Source organism: Fukomys damarensis, unplaced genomic scaffold, assembly GCF_012274545.1.
Source record: "Fukomys damarensis isolate Sample0158 unplaced genomic scaffold, DMR_v1.0_HiC HiC_scaffold_23, whole genome shotgun sequence".
Lineage (NCBI taxonomy): Eukaryota > Metazoa > Chordata > Mammalia > Rodentia > Bathyergidae > Fukomys > Fukomys damarensis.
This window is the reverse complement of record NW_022900935.1, coordinates 22,606,179-22,623,223: the sequence shown is the minus strand read 5'-3', so window position 1 is coordinate 22,623,223 and position 17,045 is coordinate 22,606,179. Positions and strand designations below refer to the sequence as shown.

At 41.6% G+C, this 17,045-nt stretch overlaps 1 protein-coding gene across 4 annotated transcripts in view; it reads right to left on the bottom strand.

Annotated features, from left to right (window-relative positions):
- Ccdc30 (coiled-coil domain containing 30) overlaps positions 1–17,045 on the bottom strand; it is a 90,727-nt gene that overhangs the window by 13,284 nt on the left and 60,398 nt on the right. For all 4 annotated transcript variants that reach the window (XM_033767900.1, XM_033767901.1, XM_033767902.1 and 1 more), the window contains 4 exons: positions 14,906–15,060; positions 9,509–9,653; positions 3,194–3,306; positions 215–356 (listed from right to left, as the gene is read on the bottom strand). In XM_033767900.1, coding sequence (XP_033623791.1) covers positions 215–356; positions 3,194–3,306; positions 9,509–9,653; positions 14,906–15,060 — 555 coding nt within the window. The remainder of the gene's footprint in view (positions 1–214; positions 357–3,193; positions 3,307–9,508; positions 9,654–14,905; positions 15,061–17,045) is intronic.

Sequence of the window (17,045 nt, the reverse complement as noted above, 5' to 3'; positions counted from 1 at the left end):
AGAATATTTTTAGTGTCCAATTTGATTTAGCAATACTTGAGTTTTTTTACTGTTTGGCAGAGCTTAAAGAATTACTCACTTTGAAAGATGGTATCCTCCCCCCAAAAAATAAATGAAAACAAGGACTGTGAAGAGACCATGCATAATTAAAAACTGAGTGGGTTTTCTCCAAATGGCTGACCACCAGCATCATTAGTACTCTGTTATTTCTCACCAATTTAACTCTTTGTTGCAGTATTCCAGTTTCATCTTCAAGTTGTTTAATTCTCTTATTTCGTATTTCTACTTCATGGACTAAATGATCCTTGGCCTTTCGAAACTTGGCTTTGTGGTGGTGATGCTTTTCATTGCAGTTTCTATAAAAGTAAATCTGAGTATAGGCTTATCTGAGCACAATTAAGATTTATTTTGCTTCTTCAATATACACCTTCTTGGGTTTTCTCTTCTTGCTTATGTCAGGGCCCTGGCAGCAGATATGGATACTTATCTTGCCTCATATTTCCTTGCTCCTATCTGGGGGGTTAACACTCTATATAACAAGTACAGTTACCCCCGTGGCCTTCAGTCCCTGGCTTGCCTTGATTAGAGCTGATAGTAATGGTATAGTCTTAGCATCTGAGTTTAATTTAGGAAACTCTTTGAGTTCTGATCTCTGACATCTAAATTCTGGTTTTTGTTGTTGTTGTTTGAGACAGGGTCTCACTATATAGTTGAGACTGACCTGGAACTCACTATGTAGTCCAGGCTGGCCTTAAAACTCACAGCGATCCTCCTGCCTCAGCCTCCCGAGTGCTGGGATTACAAGCATGCGCCACCATGCCTGGCTAACATCTAAATTCTGAATACTAGCCGGGCATGGTGGTGCACACCTGTAATCCCAGCACTCGGGAGGCTGAAGCAGGAGGATCGCTGTGAGTTTCGAGGCCAGCCTGGACTACATAGTGAGTTCCAGGTCAGTCTCAACTATATAGTGAGACCCTGTCTCAAACAACAACAACAAAAAAATAAATTCTGAATCCTGCTTCATTGACTAGGTTGTTAATTTAAAATTTCCCAGTTCTTGGCTATACTCTTGAACAATGATATAACTGGTTCTATCTTGCCTAATTTCTGGATAATGGCCTATTAATGGTTTGGATTAATTATTATTTTTTAATCTTTAAAAAATTACTACATGTTTGTCATACATATGGATTACATTAATCATAAGGAATTTGTACTTGTATTTAACATATCTCAATCTTCTTTTCCCCCTTTTGTTTCCCATTCCCCTCCCCTTCCTTCAAGCCTTTCCCTGGTACTAGGGATTGCACTTGCCAGGCAGGCATCGGTACCACTGAGCTACATCTTTGGCCCCTCAGCTTCTAATCATTGTGAAGTATAAAGTTTTTCTCTGCCATACCCTCCACCCTGACGTTTCTGAAGCCTTGCAGCCAGCTGAGCACAGACTAAAATTTGTGAAATCATGAGTCAAAATAAATCTTTCGTCCTTTAAGTTATATATGTCAGGCATTTTGTCCCAGTGATGGAAACCTGACTCACAGAATGATTAAAGTAAGACAGTGATTACCAGTGACTCTGTCATAACTCTTTGCTATAAAACAGTAAGTGAGGTTTTAAAATCATCAATGCCATCAACATAGTAGATGAATAGCAGCATAAGAGAATAAGAAACTTCACCCTATGAAAGGAACAAATCAGAAGACTACAGAAAAATGGGTCATGGAGAAAGCCAAATAAATAAATAAATACACTCACCATGTGTCAGACACCAAGCTGGCACTATACATATTCACTCATTTAATTCTTGCAACAAATTTATAACTTAAATACTGCTAGTTTGCCCATTTTAACTTCTTCTTTTTTTTTTTTTTTGGTACTGGGGATCAAACTTGGGACCTTGCGCTTGCAAAGCAAAGCAGGTGGCAGAACCACTGAGCTAAATCCCTGGCTATTTTGTCCATTTTAAAGATGAGTAACCACCCAGGCACAATGGCAAAAACCTATAATCCTGGCACTCTAGGGGGCCCAGGCAGGAGGACTGAAATTTCAAATGCACCCTGGGCAACTTAGTGATTTAGCAAGATGTTGACACAAAATTTTTAAAAGACTGGGGCTGTAGCTGAGTATAAAAGGCCCTTAGTTCAATCCCCGGTACTAAAAACAACAAAAAAAAAAGCAAAACAAAAAATCCCTCAGGCACAGAGGTTTTATTACTTGCCCAAGATTATACAGCTAGTTTCTAATAGAAGCAGGATTTGTAACCAGGCAGTGGGGCTCCAAAGTCCATCCTCTCAACTACTCTGCTTCATATACTTCAGAGGAGGAGACTGAAAGGAATCTGGTAGGATGATGAGCTGGAAATGGAGGTAGAAGGAAGTTCAGGAAGTGTGTGTATGCCTGTGGGTGTGGGTCGGTGCCGGGGACAAGCCTGGTCCAAGCTAGGAAGGCAAACTAATACTGAGCTACATCCCTAGCATCCCCTCTCCCCATTTTTTTTGAAGAGATGGGGTTCTCACTGCGTTGTCTAGGCTGACCTTAAAGTCTGAGTTCAAGCAATCCTCCTGCCTGCCTCAGCCTCCTAAGTACTGCAGCTGGGATTACAACTGTGTGCCTTTGGGCCAGATAGGGACATGAATTTTCCTTGCGTATCTTACTATCTACCAGGGTCTGTGGATAGAGTCCACATACCCTTGAAAAGCTTACAGCCTGGTAAGGAAGACAGTGAACTGCATTCTTTGAACACAATGACAAGCTCTGAAATAAGTAGAGAGGCATGGACAAAGGGGTACAGGGATACAGAGAATGTGCACCTTGCCAGCACAGACTGGGGTGTCAAGAGAGGCTCCTTTAAGGAGGTGACACCGAGACTAAGCATTCTGAGTTGAAGATTTTAGATGGGAAAGGGTGGTTCAGGCTGAGCAATGTACTGAAAGGAAAAGGCTGGAAGGCAAATGAGAGGGTTCAAAACAAGTTAGATAGCAACAGAGCTCAACAAGTGGTGATTCTTTTCTCCCTTCCGTTCCTGGGAAGGCAATGGGCTCCATATCTTCCTAGGAAAAGCTCTGTGCACGGAGGTTCTGGAAACAGGAAAGTCTCACTGGCATGGAGAAGGTGGCTGTGGGGAGCCTCCCACTGCCTCCTAGGCTGGCTCAGTCAGGGACCGCTGCTCTCCAGGCTGCTGCACATTTACCTCATGTGTTTGTCAAGCTGCTCCAGGTATCGTTCGTGTTCTTCCCACAGAGCTTCCTTTTCTTGTACCAACCCAGACAGCTTCACTGACAATTCCTGGTTGATCTTGATGTACTGGGGGGGAGGTTAAAAATGAGAATAGCCTGTTTGGTAAAGATGTAAATTGGCAAAGGCTTTCTGCTGAAAAATGTGTACAGCTCCTCTAGCTTCTGAGATTGGAGGAGCTTCATGTAATTCCTGCACTTCCAGAGTTCCTAAAAGCCAGCATCTGCTTTCTTTGACTTTTACTCCCCAAGTTGTCTCGCCAATAACTTTGTAAACATCTAATTCCCCATGTTAAAAATCTTCCAGTTCCTGGCTTATAATTCCCTCACCAGGGTAGGTTATAGAAACTGATCTTACCCTCCCTTTAGCTGGTCATAAAGAAATTCCCTGACCTACCTTGTCTGATAAGACTTGTAAAACCCTCCTCAATACCAGAGGGCGCAGCCCCGTGCCCTGGAGGAAGGAATGCTGTACAGAGAAGCCAAGAAGAGTCTGGTAGGACAGACCTTGCTGGGTTTTCCCCACTCAAGACTCAGCAGTCAAGCCTATGCCAGGAAGTCTGCAGAGAGCCCCAAAGGACATACACACAGGGCCTTGTACGAAGACATCAAGAACTGCAGTCCAACCCCAGGCAGAAGCTCCTACCCTAAGGACCAGTTCAGACCTTGCCCCAGGTGGCTCTTGACCCAGCTGCTCACCAGTACCTTTGAATACGCTTTGTAGTAAACAGTAAACAGGGTAGCGCTTCCCTGAGTTCTGGGAGCCACTGAAGCAGATGAATGGAAATGAGAAGGGGTTATGGCATCCCCAGTTTATGCCACAGGACTCGACTTGTTCCTGGGTCTATGTGGGGACACTCTGGGAGTGGAGCCGCAACCTGTGGTGATTAGAGCTATCTCTGTAGACTACGTCAGGACTGAATTAAGTTAGAAGACACCCCAGCTGGTGTTCACTGCTGCAGCACTGCTTGCTTGCCTGCTAGTGGGGAGAAACCCAACACTGTGTGTGTGTGTGTGTGTTACTAGGTGTTGAATCCAGGGCCTTCACACTGAACTATATCCCCAGCTCTTTTTGCATTTCTTATTTTATGACAGGGTCTCACTAAATTGTTAAATTGCCTAAGCTCTGCTTGAACTTTGGATTCTCCTTCTCAGTCTCCCAGCTTTCTGGGATCACAGGCATACACCTTTGCACCTGGCTTCCCACACCTACTGAGATCATGGAAATCTGGTGTGGAATGAGGTTGGAGGGGGGAAAAAAAGACAGATTGTTTTTCTATAGCACAAGTATATGAAATAAAAGCTATTCTCTTGACGTAACCTTGACTAATGAAGTATTTGGTTCTAGAAGTAGCTACAGTGAACAGAAACTCAAAATTGAGAATAGGATCCTGTTAGATACTTAGATACACCCCCTCCTACATCTTTGCCCTGAGCTACATTCCCAGCTGTTCTTTATTTTGAGGGATCTTGATAAATTGTCTGGGTGGGACTCAAAATTGTAATCCTTCCTGCTTCAGCCTCTCAAGTGTTACGATTACAGATGTGCACCCTTGGCATGGTTAGATTTGAAAGTTCAAGTTGAATATTCTTTATCCAAAATGCTTGAGTTTAGAATTATTTTAGATTTTAAAAATTTGGGAGGGATTTTGGGATATTTGTATTTACATAATGAGATATCTTGGGGATGAGGCCTAAACAAAAAAATTCATCTTATTCACATAGCCTGAAAATAATTCTATACAATGTTTTTAGTGCACCTGTACTTTGTGAACTATCATATGAGATCAGATCTGGAATTTTCCACCTGTGATGCCATGTCAGCACTCCACATTTTCCATAGATAGATAGATAGATAGACAGATAGATAGATATTGGGGTCTCAGTATGTCATGAAGGCTGGTCTCAAATTCTTAGGCTCAAGTGACCCTCCTGCCTTAGCCCCCGAGTATCTGGAACTATAAGCACGTTCTTAGACCTGGCTCAGATTTGGGAGCATTTTAGATTTCAGAGTTTTTAGATGAGGGATGCTCAACCTGCAATATGATCTGGTCATTACTACTAGAAACCCAGGGCAAAAGAGTTTATTAAATTATCAATTTGCAGGACCACATGAGTGGTACAAATAATGTTATAATGGAACTGAGAGCTACAAGGCTCTTGGGGTGAGTTAGTCACCTCTGACCATACTAATAAGCTTACAAGGAGAAAATGTCCAACCTGGGGATTTAATTACTGGAACGAGGCATAGTCAGAGAAAGAGAGAGCTTCTGTGAGTACCTTAAAGTAGTATCTCTGGTAGCCAGAGACCACTGTGACCAAATCCCAAATTTCATATAATGGTAAGGAAGACAGTGAACTGCATTCTTTGAACACAATGACAAGCTCTGAAATAAGTAGAGAGGCATGGACAGAGGGGTACAGGGATACAGAGAATGTGCACCTTGCCAGCACAGACCGGGGTGTCAAGAGAGGCTCCTTTAAGGAGGTGACACCGAGACTAAGCATTCTGAGTTGAAGATTTTAGATGGGAAAGGGTGGTTCAGGTTGAGCAAAGTACTGAAAGGAAAAGGCTGGAAGGCAAATGAGAGGGTTCAAAACAAGTTAGATACCAACAGAGCTCAGCAAGTGGTGATTCTTTTCTCCCTTCCGTTCCTGGGAAGCAAATTAGTTTAGTAGAATTTACCAATAAAACCACCTGGTCCTGATGCTTTTTTTTTCTTTTTGGTGAATCATACTCAGGGCCTCACACTTGCCAGGCAGGTGCTAGGTCCTGATGTTTTGGGTTTTTGTTGTTTGTTTGTTTTGTTTTGTTTTGTTTTGTTTTGTTTTTTTGAGACAGGGTCTCACTATGTAGTTGAGACTGACCTGGAACTCACTATGTAGCCCAGACTGGTCTCGAACTCACAGCGATCCTCCTGCCTCAGCCTCCCAAGTACTGGGATTATAGGCATGCACCACCACGCCCGGCTTAATGTTTTTTGTTTTAAATTTATTAATTAAAGATTCAATTTCTTGGGGCTGGGGCTTTAGCTCAGTGGTTCTACCACCTGCCTCGAAAGCGCAAGGTCCTGAGTTCAATCCTTGGTACAAAAAATTAAAAAAATCAATTTCTTTACTCTAGTGATAGTTCAATTAGATTGTCCATTTCTTTATGTATGAATATGGCACACTGCCTTTCCATTTCATGTGCCACGTGAGGACTATTCTGTGGTCCATTCTGTCCATGTTATCATATTTGTGGGCACATAACTATTTATAGTATTTTAATGTTTATGGGATCTACAGTGTTTTCCTGTCTTTCATAAGGTGTGGGAAGGGGTGTGTGTGTGTGTGTGTGTATGTGTGTGTGTGTGTGTGTGATGGGTGGCATTCTGTAGTCCTATGATTAGGTTACAGCCTTTTATTGAGTTTGTAACTTCTGGACTGTAGGTTTCACACAGGTATCCCCCACACTCCTTTACATGGGACAGACTTAGCAGGAGTTGGGTGTTTCCCTTCTAGGTCAGTTAGGCTCCAACAAACCCCTCTCAGGGTAGGCTCTGGTTAAGTAATTTCCCATGAGGGCAAACCTTGTTAAGAAGTTAAGAAGTTCAGAATGGGGCCGGGGATTTAGCTCAGTGGTTTTGCCGCTTACCCTGCAAGCACTAAGGGCCTGAGTTCGATCCCCATACCCCCCACCAAAAAAAAAAGAAAGAAAGATAAAAGAAGATGAAGTTCAGCATGAGCTGGGTGTAGTGGGGCATGTCTATAATCTAGCACCCTGGGGAGCAAAGGGCAGGAAGATCACAGGGTTGAGTCCAGCATGCGCAACTTAGCAGTTTATAAAGACTTTGTCTTAAAATAAAAGAGGACTGGGTTTAGTTTATAGTACTGCAAAGTAAAAATAAAATAAAATGAAAGCTCAAAATGATTCTTTTCCCATTCCCCTGCCAGGAGCATAAGGGAATTTTTCTCAGATATTCATTGTAGGAATCTGGTTAGCACTAGGAGGCAAAACTCACAAAATATGGGGGCCCTATAATGACTAGATCCCCTGGAGTTTCTATCTCTCAGACTTATATATACCAAGCCTGCAATAATTCATCAATTAATACTTCAGGTTGCCCTACCCAGGGACTATTTCTCACTTTGGTAGATTCTCTAGATTTGTCGGCGGTATCTCCAATCTCTGGGGTAGCCTGTGACCTCATTCCTCTCATGGATGAAGAAGAGTTGTTGATTTTTTTCAGTTTGTTCAGCTTTTTTTTTTGTACTGGGGATCGAACTCAGGACCTTGTGCTTATGAGGCAGGCGGCAGCACCACTGAACTAAATCCCTGGCCCTGTTCACCTTTTAATTTGTGGTTGGGATAAAATGGTGATGACTTCCAAGCTGCTTTCAAGCAGAACACTAAGCCAGAAGCTTTCCTAAAGCCCCCAGACAACAGGGCTCTGAGAGCTTCCAGCTGGCTGAAACCTGGAGGCCCAGGGAGGGCTGTGTGTCTCGAGGGCATGGGAGCTCCAGGGCTCTTCCCACTTACTTTGCCCTATGCATATCTTCCATTTGGCTGTTCCTGAGTTGTATCCTCTTATAATAAGCAATTGACTTAGTAAGTCAGCTATTCCAACAAGTGATCAAACCTGACAGTGGGCTATAGAAAGCCGATGTATAGCTAATGGTCAGAAACACAGGCAAAAAACTGGACTTGCAATTGGCATCTCGAGTGGGACAGCCTTGTGGCATGGAGCCCTTAACTAAAGGAATCAAATGCTAATTCCAAGAAGATGTGTTGGAATTGGATTAAACTTGTGCACACCCATGGGGAACACAGAATTGAAGAGCTGCTTGGTGTGGGGGGAAAAACCGTACATCTGGTGTCAGAAGTGTGTTAAAGCCAGGAAACAGAAAAAAGGCTTGGCGATAGGGCACAAGTCCTGGATTGTTAACCCGAAGTAAACTAAAAGTCCAGGCTTAAGTGATTTAACATAACAGAGGTCTCAGGTAATTAACTTAAGCAAGCTGACTGTCAGGGCCTAATGAATTGCTAGGGACAAAAAACAGGTCCTAAGCAAATGGGAGAAGCCCTGGGAGAAAGTAAAATACAAATAAAGCAGCCTACTTTCAGGACATCAAAGGCCTACCAGCAATGAACAGCATCCCTGCTTTCTGTCACATTCGCCTATACCAAAACTGTATAAAAAGCCAGTGGATTTAAGCATCTGTGGTGTCCACCTTATGGAACCCCTCTGACAATTGGGGAGCTTTTCCTTTTATTCTTCGGTCATTCCCCACTGCTTGCTTTGTGCTGTTTTGTTGGCTTCACTCTTCACTGCCCCAAAACAAGAACCTAAGAGCTAGAGGGAGCTCGATACAGTGTAAGTATAGAGAAAAAACAAAACAAAAACCAGTTTTTATTCCCTTTTCCGCCTCTAGCACTAGCAGGCAGATGGGGCAGAAAGCCCCACTGTGAGGGTTCAGGAGAGTCCTGCAGATCCCTCACTTTGGTGCCACAGGAAATGGCTTCTGAAGTGGATTTATGGAAAGCCCACAGCAGTTCCTTCTGATCTTTTTTCTTCCCCTGCTGTCCCCTTCCAACAGCTTTGTGAGAATCCATCTAGCTTATGTTGGGGTTCAGGACACACCACCCCAACACGTGCCCCAACAGGAGACTGTAATGAGCCACCCCAAAATATACTTCTTTGCCATATTTCAAGCTGGTCATTCTAAGAACTGTAGACATAGGAGTGGCTCTGAAAAGCTGTCCTGGTGTAGAAAAAATTTACATTTATACAGGAAATCTGTACCCGTAAAAGTTATCTGTGTTAGAAAGAGAGCTGCCACAGGCACCTTTTATACCTAAGAGACTCTCCTTTTCATACAAGACAGTCTTTACTCACCATACATTTCCTCCACACACCCCCATAACTCGTCCCCATCATACCCCAGAGGCCCAAGCCCTCATTCCTTTCCATAGCTCCGGATGTCATATAAATTTCAATCACCAGACTCTTCTTCAGTCTCACATTTTTTTATGTCTTTGCATGTGTACATAATTAAAATTATTCTGTCTTATGTCAGTTTCATTTGTAGCCCAGCCAAAGAACCTAGCAAGGTAGAAAGAAACAATTTCTCTTCCTCTGGCACTCATTACACCCACAGTAGATTACGCTTTCCTGGTAGACCCATGACTAAACTGAATGAGTCAAGTGCTAGGCACTCAGTCATAAGTCACTACTACTCAGATCTGTTTGACTAGGAAAACTTCAAGACATATCTGTTTACTTTCTTACCTCATCACATTTTCTTTTTTCATTTTCCAATTGTTTAAGTAAGGCTTCTTGTTGCTGAGAACTGGTCGTTTCCAGTTGATTCTCTTTCTCCTGTAAGGTTCTCACTTGCCTTTGTAGTTCATTTACATTCTGATCTAGGAGTTTCCTGAGGACAGTTAATGCACATTAAATCACACCATGTATCCCCACATTTTGTAGTGAAACTCAGACCTAAAGTTTGTATGGCATCACAGGGGATTTTTTTTTTATTTCAATGAAGCAGGGCATGTGTCCATAAAATAAAGGGAATAACACAGGGAACCTCCTTTATGATAGAAGCTTCTCTTAACAACCCTATGAGGAAGAAATAATTTTCCTTATTTCAGAAAGGAGGAAAATGTGGCCCAGAGAACAGCTAGGATAAGCTGGATCCCATATTCCTTCTTTTCCAGTGCTTATGCATTGAGCTCTGGATCTTGTGGGTTCAGTCTAGGGTTTGCAGTTATAAAGAGTGCTACAACTGAATCATGAATTGGCCTACATTTAAAAAAATCTTATTGAGTTTATTGGTACTTTTTAAGTATACAGTACAGTTACATTCATTGTTGGGATCTTGTACCCTTATGTGACAGATCTTGGTTCAGTGAGCCTACATTTGTTGAGGAAATTTACCTCTTTTCCAAAAGAATGCCATTAGCACTTCACTCCTTCAGAATGAGTTTCATTAGTCTCATTTGTGGAAAGAGTTTTGGAGGATTTCTGACCAAAGTTCTCTGGACTTAGGAGATTCATCTTGAAGAATACGATGATGATGGTGATGAATTAGTGTTGGTGACCAAAATTCTCAGCTATATGCTAGGGCAGTAAAATACTATCATTGAACGAGTAAGTTTGCTTTCTCTAACTTCAGTATTCTGAGAAACCAATAGATCACTGTGAAGATTTATATCCAGGACATGGGCTTATACCTGTCTCTCCCTAGTTCTTGTGTCTCTTGGTATCCATTCAAGGTCTCTAATGAACACTGTAGCTTACTTTGTACTGTTCCCATCCATCACTATACCAACATTCCTTCTGCCATTTCTGTTTTATCTAATGTACTGTGTGTATATCTGAGCAATTTCCGGCTATTGTGCCTTCTTCTTTTTGGTTCCATTTTTAGTTTCTGATCAAGGAACCAGACTAAGAGGTAGGCCGTGAAAGTTAAAAACTGCAATTGAAAAGCAGGAAGTCAAAATTAAAACAGCAACTCAGGAATATGTTAGAAATTAGTTCATACATTATATAGAGAGTTTTAAAAATTAAAGACTAGTAGAAATTGCAATTTATATGACACCTGTTTTCCCCTATTGACTGAGCTTCTTTGCCAATTCATTCTTTATATAGCAGCCAACGTTCCTCCTAAATTTTGATCTGATTATGTTTCTCTCTCTCTTTCCTCCCTTCTCCTCTCTCTTCCCCTTCTTTGTTCTCCTCCTCTTCCTCACCTTCTTCCTCCTCCTTCTTCACCCTCCTCCCCCTTTTTTCTTCCTCCTCCCTCCTCCTTCTCCTGCTCCTCCTCTTCTCCCTCCTCTTCTTCCTCCTCCTCCCTCTTTCTCTCTCCCTGCCTGCCTGCCTCTCTTCCTCCCTCCCTCCATCATTCAATGCTGGGACTGAAACCAAGGCCTTATGCATGCTAGCTAAGTGCTCCATCACTGAACCACCTCACCAGCCTGAGAGATGTGTTACAGGAACTGGGTCTTAATGCAACTGCAAGTGCTGATTTCATAGTCTGTGTGGCTGTCATCTTTGTGTCCTATGCTGGAGCTGAAAGTCTATAGGACCACCAAGAAGTGAAGATGGATATAAAGTAGAAAGAACAACAAACTGGAGTCCATGAGGACGGATGGGAACCCATGCCAGCTCTCATTGCCTTCAACCTTGACAAAGTAGGTATTCTGCAAGAAAAGCTGCCATCCCTATTCAGGATCTCAGAAGACACCTGGCCCAGTAGAGGGAGAAGTTGAAGGAGGATCTAAGGGCAGGTAGAGCTATTATTGGCCTGCCCGTTGCCTCACATCAAGGTGAGTGGCAGATAGGTGCAAATATGTGAACTGCAAAAGCACCTGCTCTAACCTGCTATGCATAAACAACAAAATGCTTCACTTTTGCCCTTCTGCACAGATATATCTCTTGTGGTCTACTCCAACCAGAAACATTCATTGAAGGACTACTGAGAAACATGTTTATCTTAGCCACGTCAACACATTACAACAGCATTATTGTAATAGTTGATGCTATTGTTATTACTAGTATTATCATCATCTTCTTCAGTAAAGTAAGAAAGAATTCATTTGGCCAGAAAAAAGTGCTTGGGGATAAGGAAAGTGGCAAGACAATGAGACAAGAAAGGTAAGATAGGTCTCTGTCATACAGAACCTCACAAGCCACTTTAAGGAGTTTGGATTTGCCCATGCAGTCTCCCTTTCTTGTGATATCTTTATCTTGTTTTGGTATTGGGGTAATGCTTGCCTAAAAACAGTTAGAGGGCTGGAGATTTAGCTGTGGCACAGCACCTGCCTCACAAGTGCAAGGTCTTGAGTTTGATCCCTGGGACCAAAAAAAAAGAAAAGAAAAGAAAAACCCAAAACATTACTTGGAAACTGTCCTGACTCCAAATTTTCTAGAAGAAATTGCAAGAAGTGATATTCCTTCTTAAATGTTTGGTAGAATTCACCAGTGAATCCATCTGAACCTCCTGCTTTAGGTTTGGAGGGTTATTAGCTATTGATTCAATTTTTTTTTTCTTGAGATTGGGGTCTTGCTATGTTTTCAGGACTGTTGGTGAGCTTTTAAACTAAGTGATCTCTCGCATCCCAGCCTCCTGGAGGACAGATGTGTGCTATGATGATACTGCATAGGCCTATTATAATTATTTGTTTCTCTTAATTTATGTCTTTCAAGAAACTGATCCATTCATCTGTTTTCAAATTTGTAGGGATAGAAATTGTCCTTTAGTATCCTTTTAATATTCACGGATCAGTACATATAGCCCATGTCTCATCTCTAGTATTAGTCATTTGTATATTTCTTGGTTAAGCTAGCTAGAGTTTTGCCAATTTTCTCAGTTTTTTTTTCAAAGAACCACCTTTTGCTTTCATTGATTTTCTCTATTCTTTTTCTGTTTTCAAGCTCATTGACTAGTACTCTCATTTTTATTGTTTCTTTTGTTTGCTTTTGAGTTTATTGCTCATCTTCCTCTAGTTTCCTAAGGTGTAAGCTTAGTTTATTGACTTTAAGTTTTTTTCCATTTATAATATCTATATGTATTCAGTGGTAAAAGTTGCTCTGCTTTTGATGTATTCTATAAATTTTGTAAGTTGTATCTTTATTGTCATTTTGGTTCAAGATATTTTTTAACTCTCATGAAATATTATTGGACTTATGTGTTATTAAGAAATATGTCATCTCTGAATATTTGGGACTTTCTGGTTTTTATTACCGATTGATAGTTTCATAGTACACTACTGTTGTAAGCAATTGTACAGCATTCTGTTACATGGTGTGATGGTTAATTTGGGTTGTTAACTCGACTACCTTGAAGGATGCCTAAACAATTGGTAAAGCGGCAAGCGCAAGGGCCTGAGTTGGACCCCTGTACAAAAAAAAAATATCAAAGGGGGAAAAAGTGAAAAAGAGAGGCTGTTTTCTTGGCTCCCATCCCTTGCCCTTTCTGGTTGGTCTCACTGTTTCAATATATATTGGGGGCCAGGGATTTAGCCCAGTGGTTCTGCCACCTGCCTTGCAAGTGCGAGGTCCCAAGCTCAATCCCTGGTACAAAGAAACAAAATTTGGTAAAGCAGATGTGAGGTGTCCAGAAAAGGGCACGTGGGCCAGTGAACTGAGTGGGGAGGACCTGCCCCGAATGTGGGCAGCACCATCTAAAAGGCTGGGGCCTGATGGAAGAAAAGGTGGAGGAGCAGAGAAACTTGCTCTCCTGCAGGCTTGGCTCTTTTGAGTGGTACATTTTTCCTGGCTGCTGTCACTCTTGGGCATCAAACTTTAGGGTCTTCAGTTTTTGAATGTGGACTAGCACCAGCAGCTCTCCAGGGGGAGTTTCAGGGCTTTGGCTTTGTTCTGGGGTTATGTCCTTGGTGCCTCTTATTCCAAGGCTTCCTGCATTGAGCAGCGGCTGCTTTCCCCAGCTCTCCAGCCTGCAGGGTGGCCACTGTGGGACCATTTAGCCTCTGATCATATGAGCCAATGCATTAAATCTCTTCTTATAATTAAATATGTTCTACTAGTTCTATTTCTCTGGAGAAGCATAATCCACTTGTATATTCACAGACATAACATAATTTATATAATGTCTTCTGTTTATGTTTTTGAGACAGTCTCATTATGTTACCCAGACTAGCCTTGAGGTCTTGTGTTCAACTGATCCTCCTGCCTCAGCCTCCTGAGTAGCTGGGACTGCAGGTGCCCACTACTGTCTGGCTTAATACGGCTTTCATACTTTTTTCTACTATAAATAATGCTATATTGAGTATCTTATATATGATACTTACTGCACACTAGCTAGAAAAAAATGGTGGGAGGAGTGGCAAAAAAAGAGTACAGAATGGTAGTCTAGGCATAGTTAGTACAGAGTATAACAAGCCACAGTGAGCAGTTTGGACTTCACTTAAGAGTAATGGGGAGCCACAGAAGGACTTTAAGGAGTATATATGAGTCATTCTGCATAGCATACAAATAAGAAATTTTGGTCAAAGAAGACTAAGGCACCCAAGAAGATGCTTTGAATACCAATCAAAATAGTAACCATAATTTTAGATTAAAAATGACAGCTCTTATCTAGTACCCGTTTGTTGATTAAGATACCTAAATTGGCCATGGTGCCATACTCCTATAATCCCAGCACGCAGGAGGCTGAGGCAGGAGGATCTTTGAGAGCTCGAGTCCAGCCAGGGCTACATAGTGAGCTTAAGGCCAGTCTGAACTGTATAGTAAGACTTTGTCTCAGAAAACCAAAAAGATGCCTATAAAGTCACTGGAAGCACTTTGAAGAGCATTAGCAGGTAAATACAAAACACCAACCTCATTGTAGTCTGAATTTGTACCAATCACATCAGGGGGTTAGAAAAACAAATCTCAGAATATCATATTTTGTAGGCAACCCCCACTGAAGAAAATTTACCTGTGCACTAGGTATGTCCCAGAACAAGAAGAGAAAAACTGCCTCTGGCATCCCACATGCTGGCAGCAAAGTTAACCAAGAAAATGAACTAGTTTCATTTTGCTAAGGGCTAAAGACAAAAAGTTGTACCAGTGAGTTTACTTCAGCAGAGACAGAAAATGAAGCTGAATCAGGAAGGGGACATTACTCTTGAACTCAGTTTTGCTCAAACCCATGCACCCTGAGCTCTCTGCTCCTCCTACCTCTTCTGCTGCTCTTCCTGGTACTGCTGCTTTAACTTAGCTTCATTTTCTATTGCTTCATTGATCTTTTCCTCTAGTTGCTTCTTTCTCAGAGTACAAGTGTCTGTGAGACAGACATTACGAGCGCATTCTAATTTCTGCTGCAGGTCCAAAATCTTGAACGAAAAAAATTATAAGCAAAATTTTAGTATGAGTGAGATCATTGTTTGAATTAAAGAAACAGCATATAGCTGTCAAACATAGCACTGCTCATATACAAATCTGACCAAGTAAGAAGTATGGCTACCCTTCATTTTATTTATTTATTTATATTTTGTTTTTTGAGACAGGGTCTCACTATGTAGTTGAGACTGACCTGGAACTCACTATGTAGTCCAGGCTGATCTCGAACTCACAGCGATCCTCCTGCCTCAGCCTCTCAAGTGCTGGGATTACAGGTGTGCGCCACAACGCCTGAATACCCTTCACTTTAAATTACTTAATATTTGGTTTATGTAATACATTCATATAATTCAATGTTGACATATAAAAGAAGCTACTGAGCCAGGCATGGTGGTGCACGCCTGTAATCCCAGCACTCAGGAGGCTGAGGCAGGAGGATTGCTGTGAGTTCGAGACCAGCCGGAGCTACGTAGTGAGTTCCAGGTCAGTCTCACTACATAGTGAGACCCTGTCTCAACCCCCGCCGCAATAAAAGAAGCTATTTAGTGAAAAGAATTCTTCTCCTCTACATCCCATTTTCCCCAGTTTTCCTCCACCAAATAGGTAACCATTGTTACTTGGTTTTTTGTAGCTTTCCAGATATTTTTTTTCAGAAATATTTTTTTCCACAGATATTTCTTCCAGAGTATATTTTCCACAGATATTATATAGTTATCCTCCATACATACATTTCATATAAATAACAATATGCTATATATGATTATATACCTTTGCTTTTAAAAATAACGATGTACATGGTATTGTCCATACTGCGTATGCACAGAGAGTTGTCTTCTCCTTTACAGTTGCATGCCACTACTGTACTGTAAGGATATATCAGCCTTTCTCAACCAGCCTCTTACTGAAGGACCTTTAGGTTAGTTCCAATCTTTTGCTATTATAAAAATGCTATTACAGACAATGTTGGTAGAATAAGTGATAAGATACAGTTTTCTAGGGTGAAGGTTATTAGAATTGTTTGCTTCATACATAATGCCTTCAGAGGTATTAGACTAATTTATACTTCCAGTTCTAAAAGCAATGCTTGAGAGCACCCAGTGTCTCCAGTGTGGCTAGATGAATATCACCTCAAAATAAAATAGAAGTCTCTTATAAACCAAGTATTTATTAACATACATCTATCACCAATAATAGGTTCTTTAATGCCTTGGTAGAACTGGAAATCTATCAATTTGAAATAATTATATTTTAGAATTTACATTTTAGATCAAGAATGTAATTAAAAACATGTTTTGCTATACAAATCTCCCTTTAAAATCTGTTTACTTATTTTTTCATAGACCCCTATAGTACCTAAAATTATGACTGGTACATAGTAGATGCTCAACCAATATTTGTTGAATGAACAGATTTCAGTAAGGTATCTGTTCATCCTCTAATGTACTTCTGACCCAGCAGAGGAATCCTTTACAATGGTTTGGTACCACATCACCACACAGCTATTCAACAAATGCCAGCTAAAGTAGCCCTTTTCTAAGAGCAGGGCTTTCTGCATCGATTCCAAGTTCTGGCATCTAGGTCCTTGCAGAGCCTACACAGCACAGGAGAAGTGAAGGTGCAGAATGACCTGGGGCAATGGCAATGGGCTGTTGGCCGCAGGAGGCCAATTCAAGCTCCTGGGGGCTGCTCCTTTTAGTTCTGCCTAGGAAGTGTTACCTACAGCGCTGGGGGGAACCCCGTGCATGCTGGGCGAACTCTCTACCCCTGGGCTACACTCTTAGCCAGAGAATTTGTAATGAAAGATTTTCTGTCTTAATTGCAAACAAAAACATCCCATCACTGGCTGCCAAGGACACATGCCAAACTTTTGACCCCATCACCCAGTTTAAGAAGGAGAACATTTCCAATACTTCTGAAATCTACTTTGGTAGATTTTGGTAACTCCTTCCTGACCCACAAGAGAGAAGTATTGTATGTT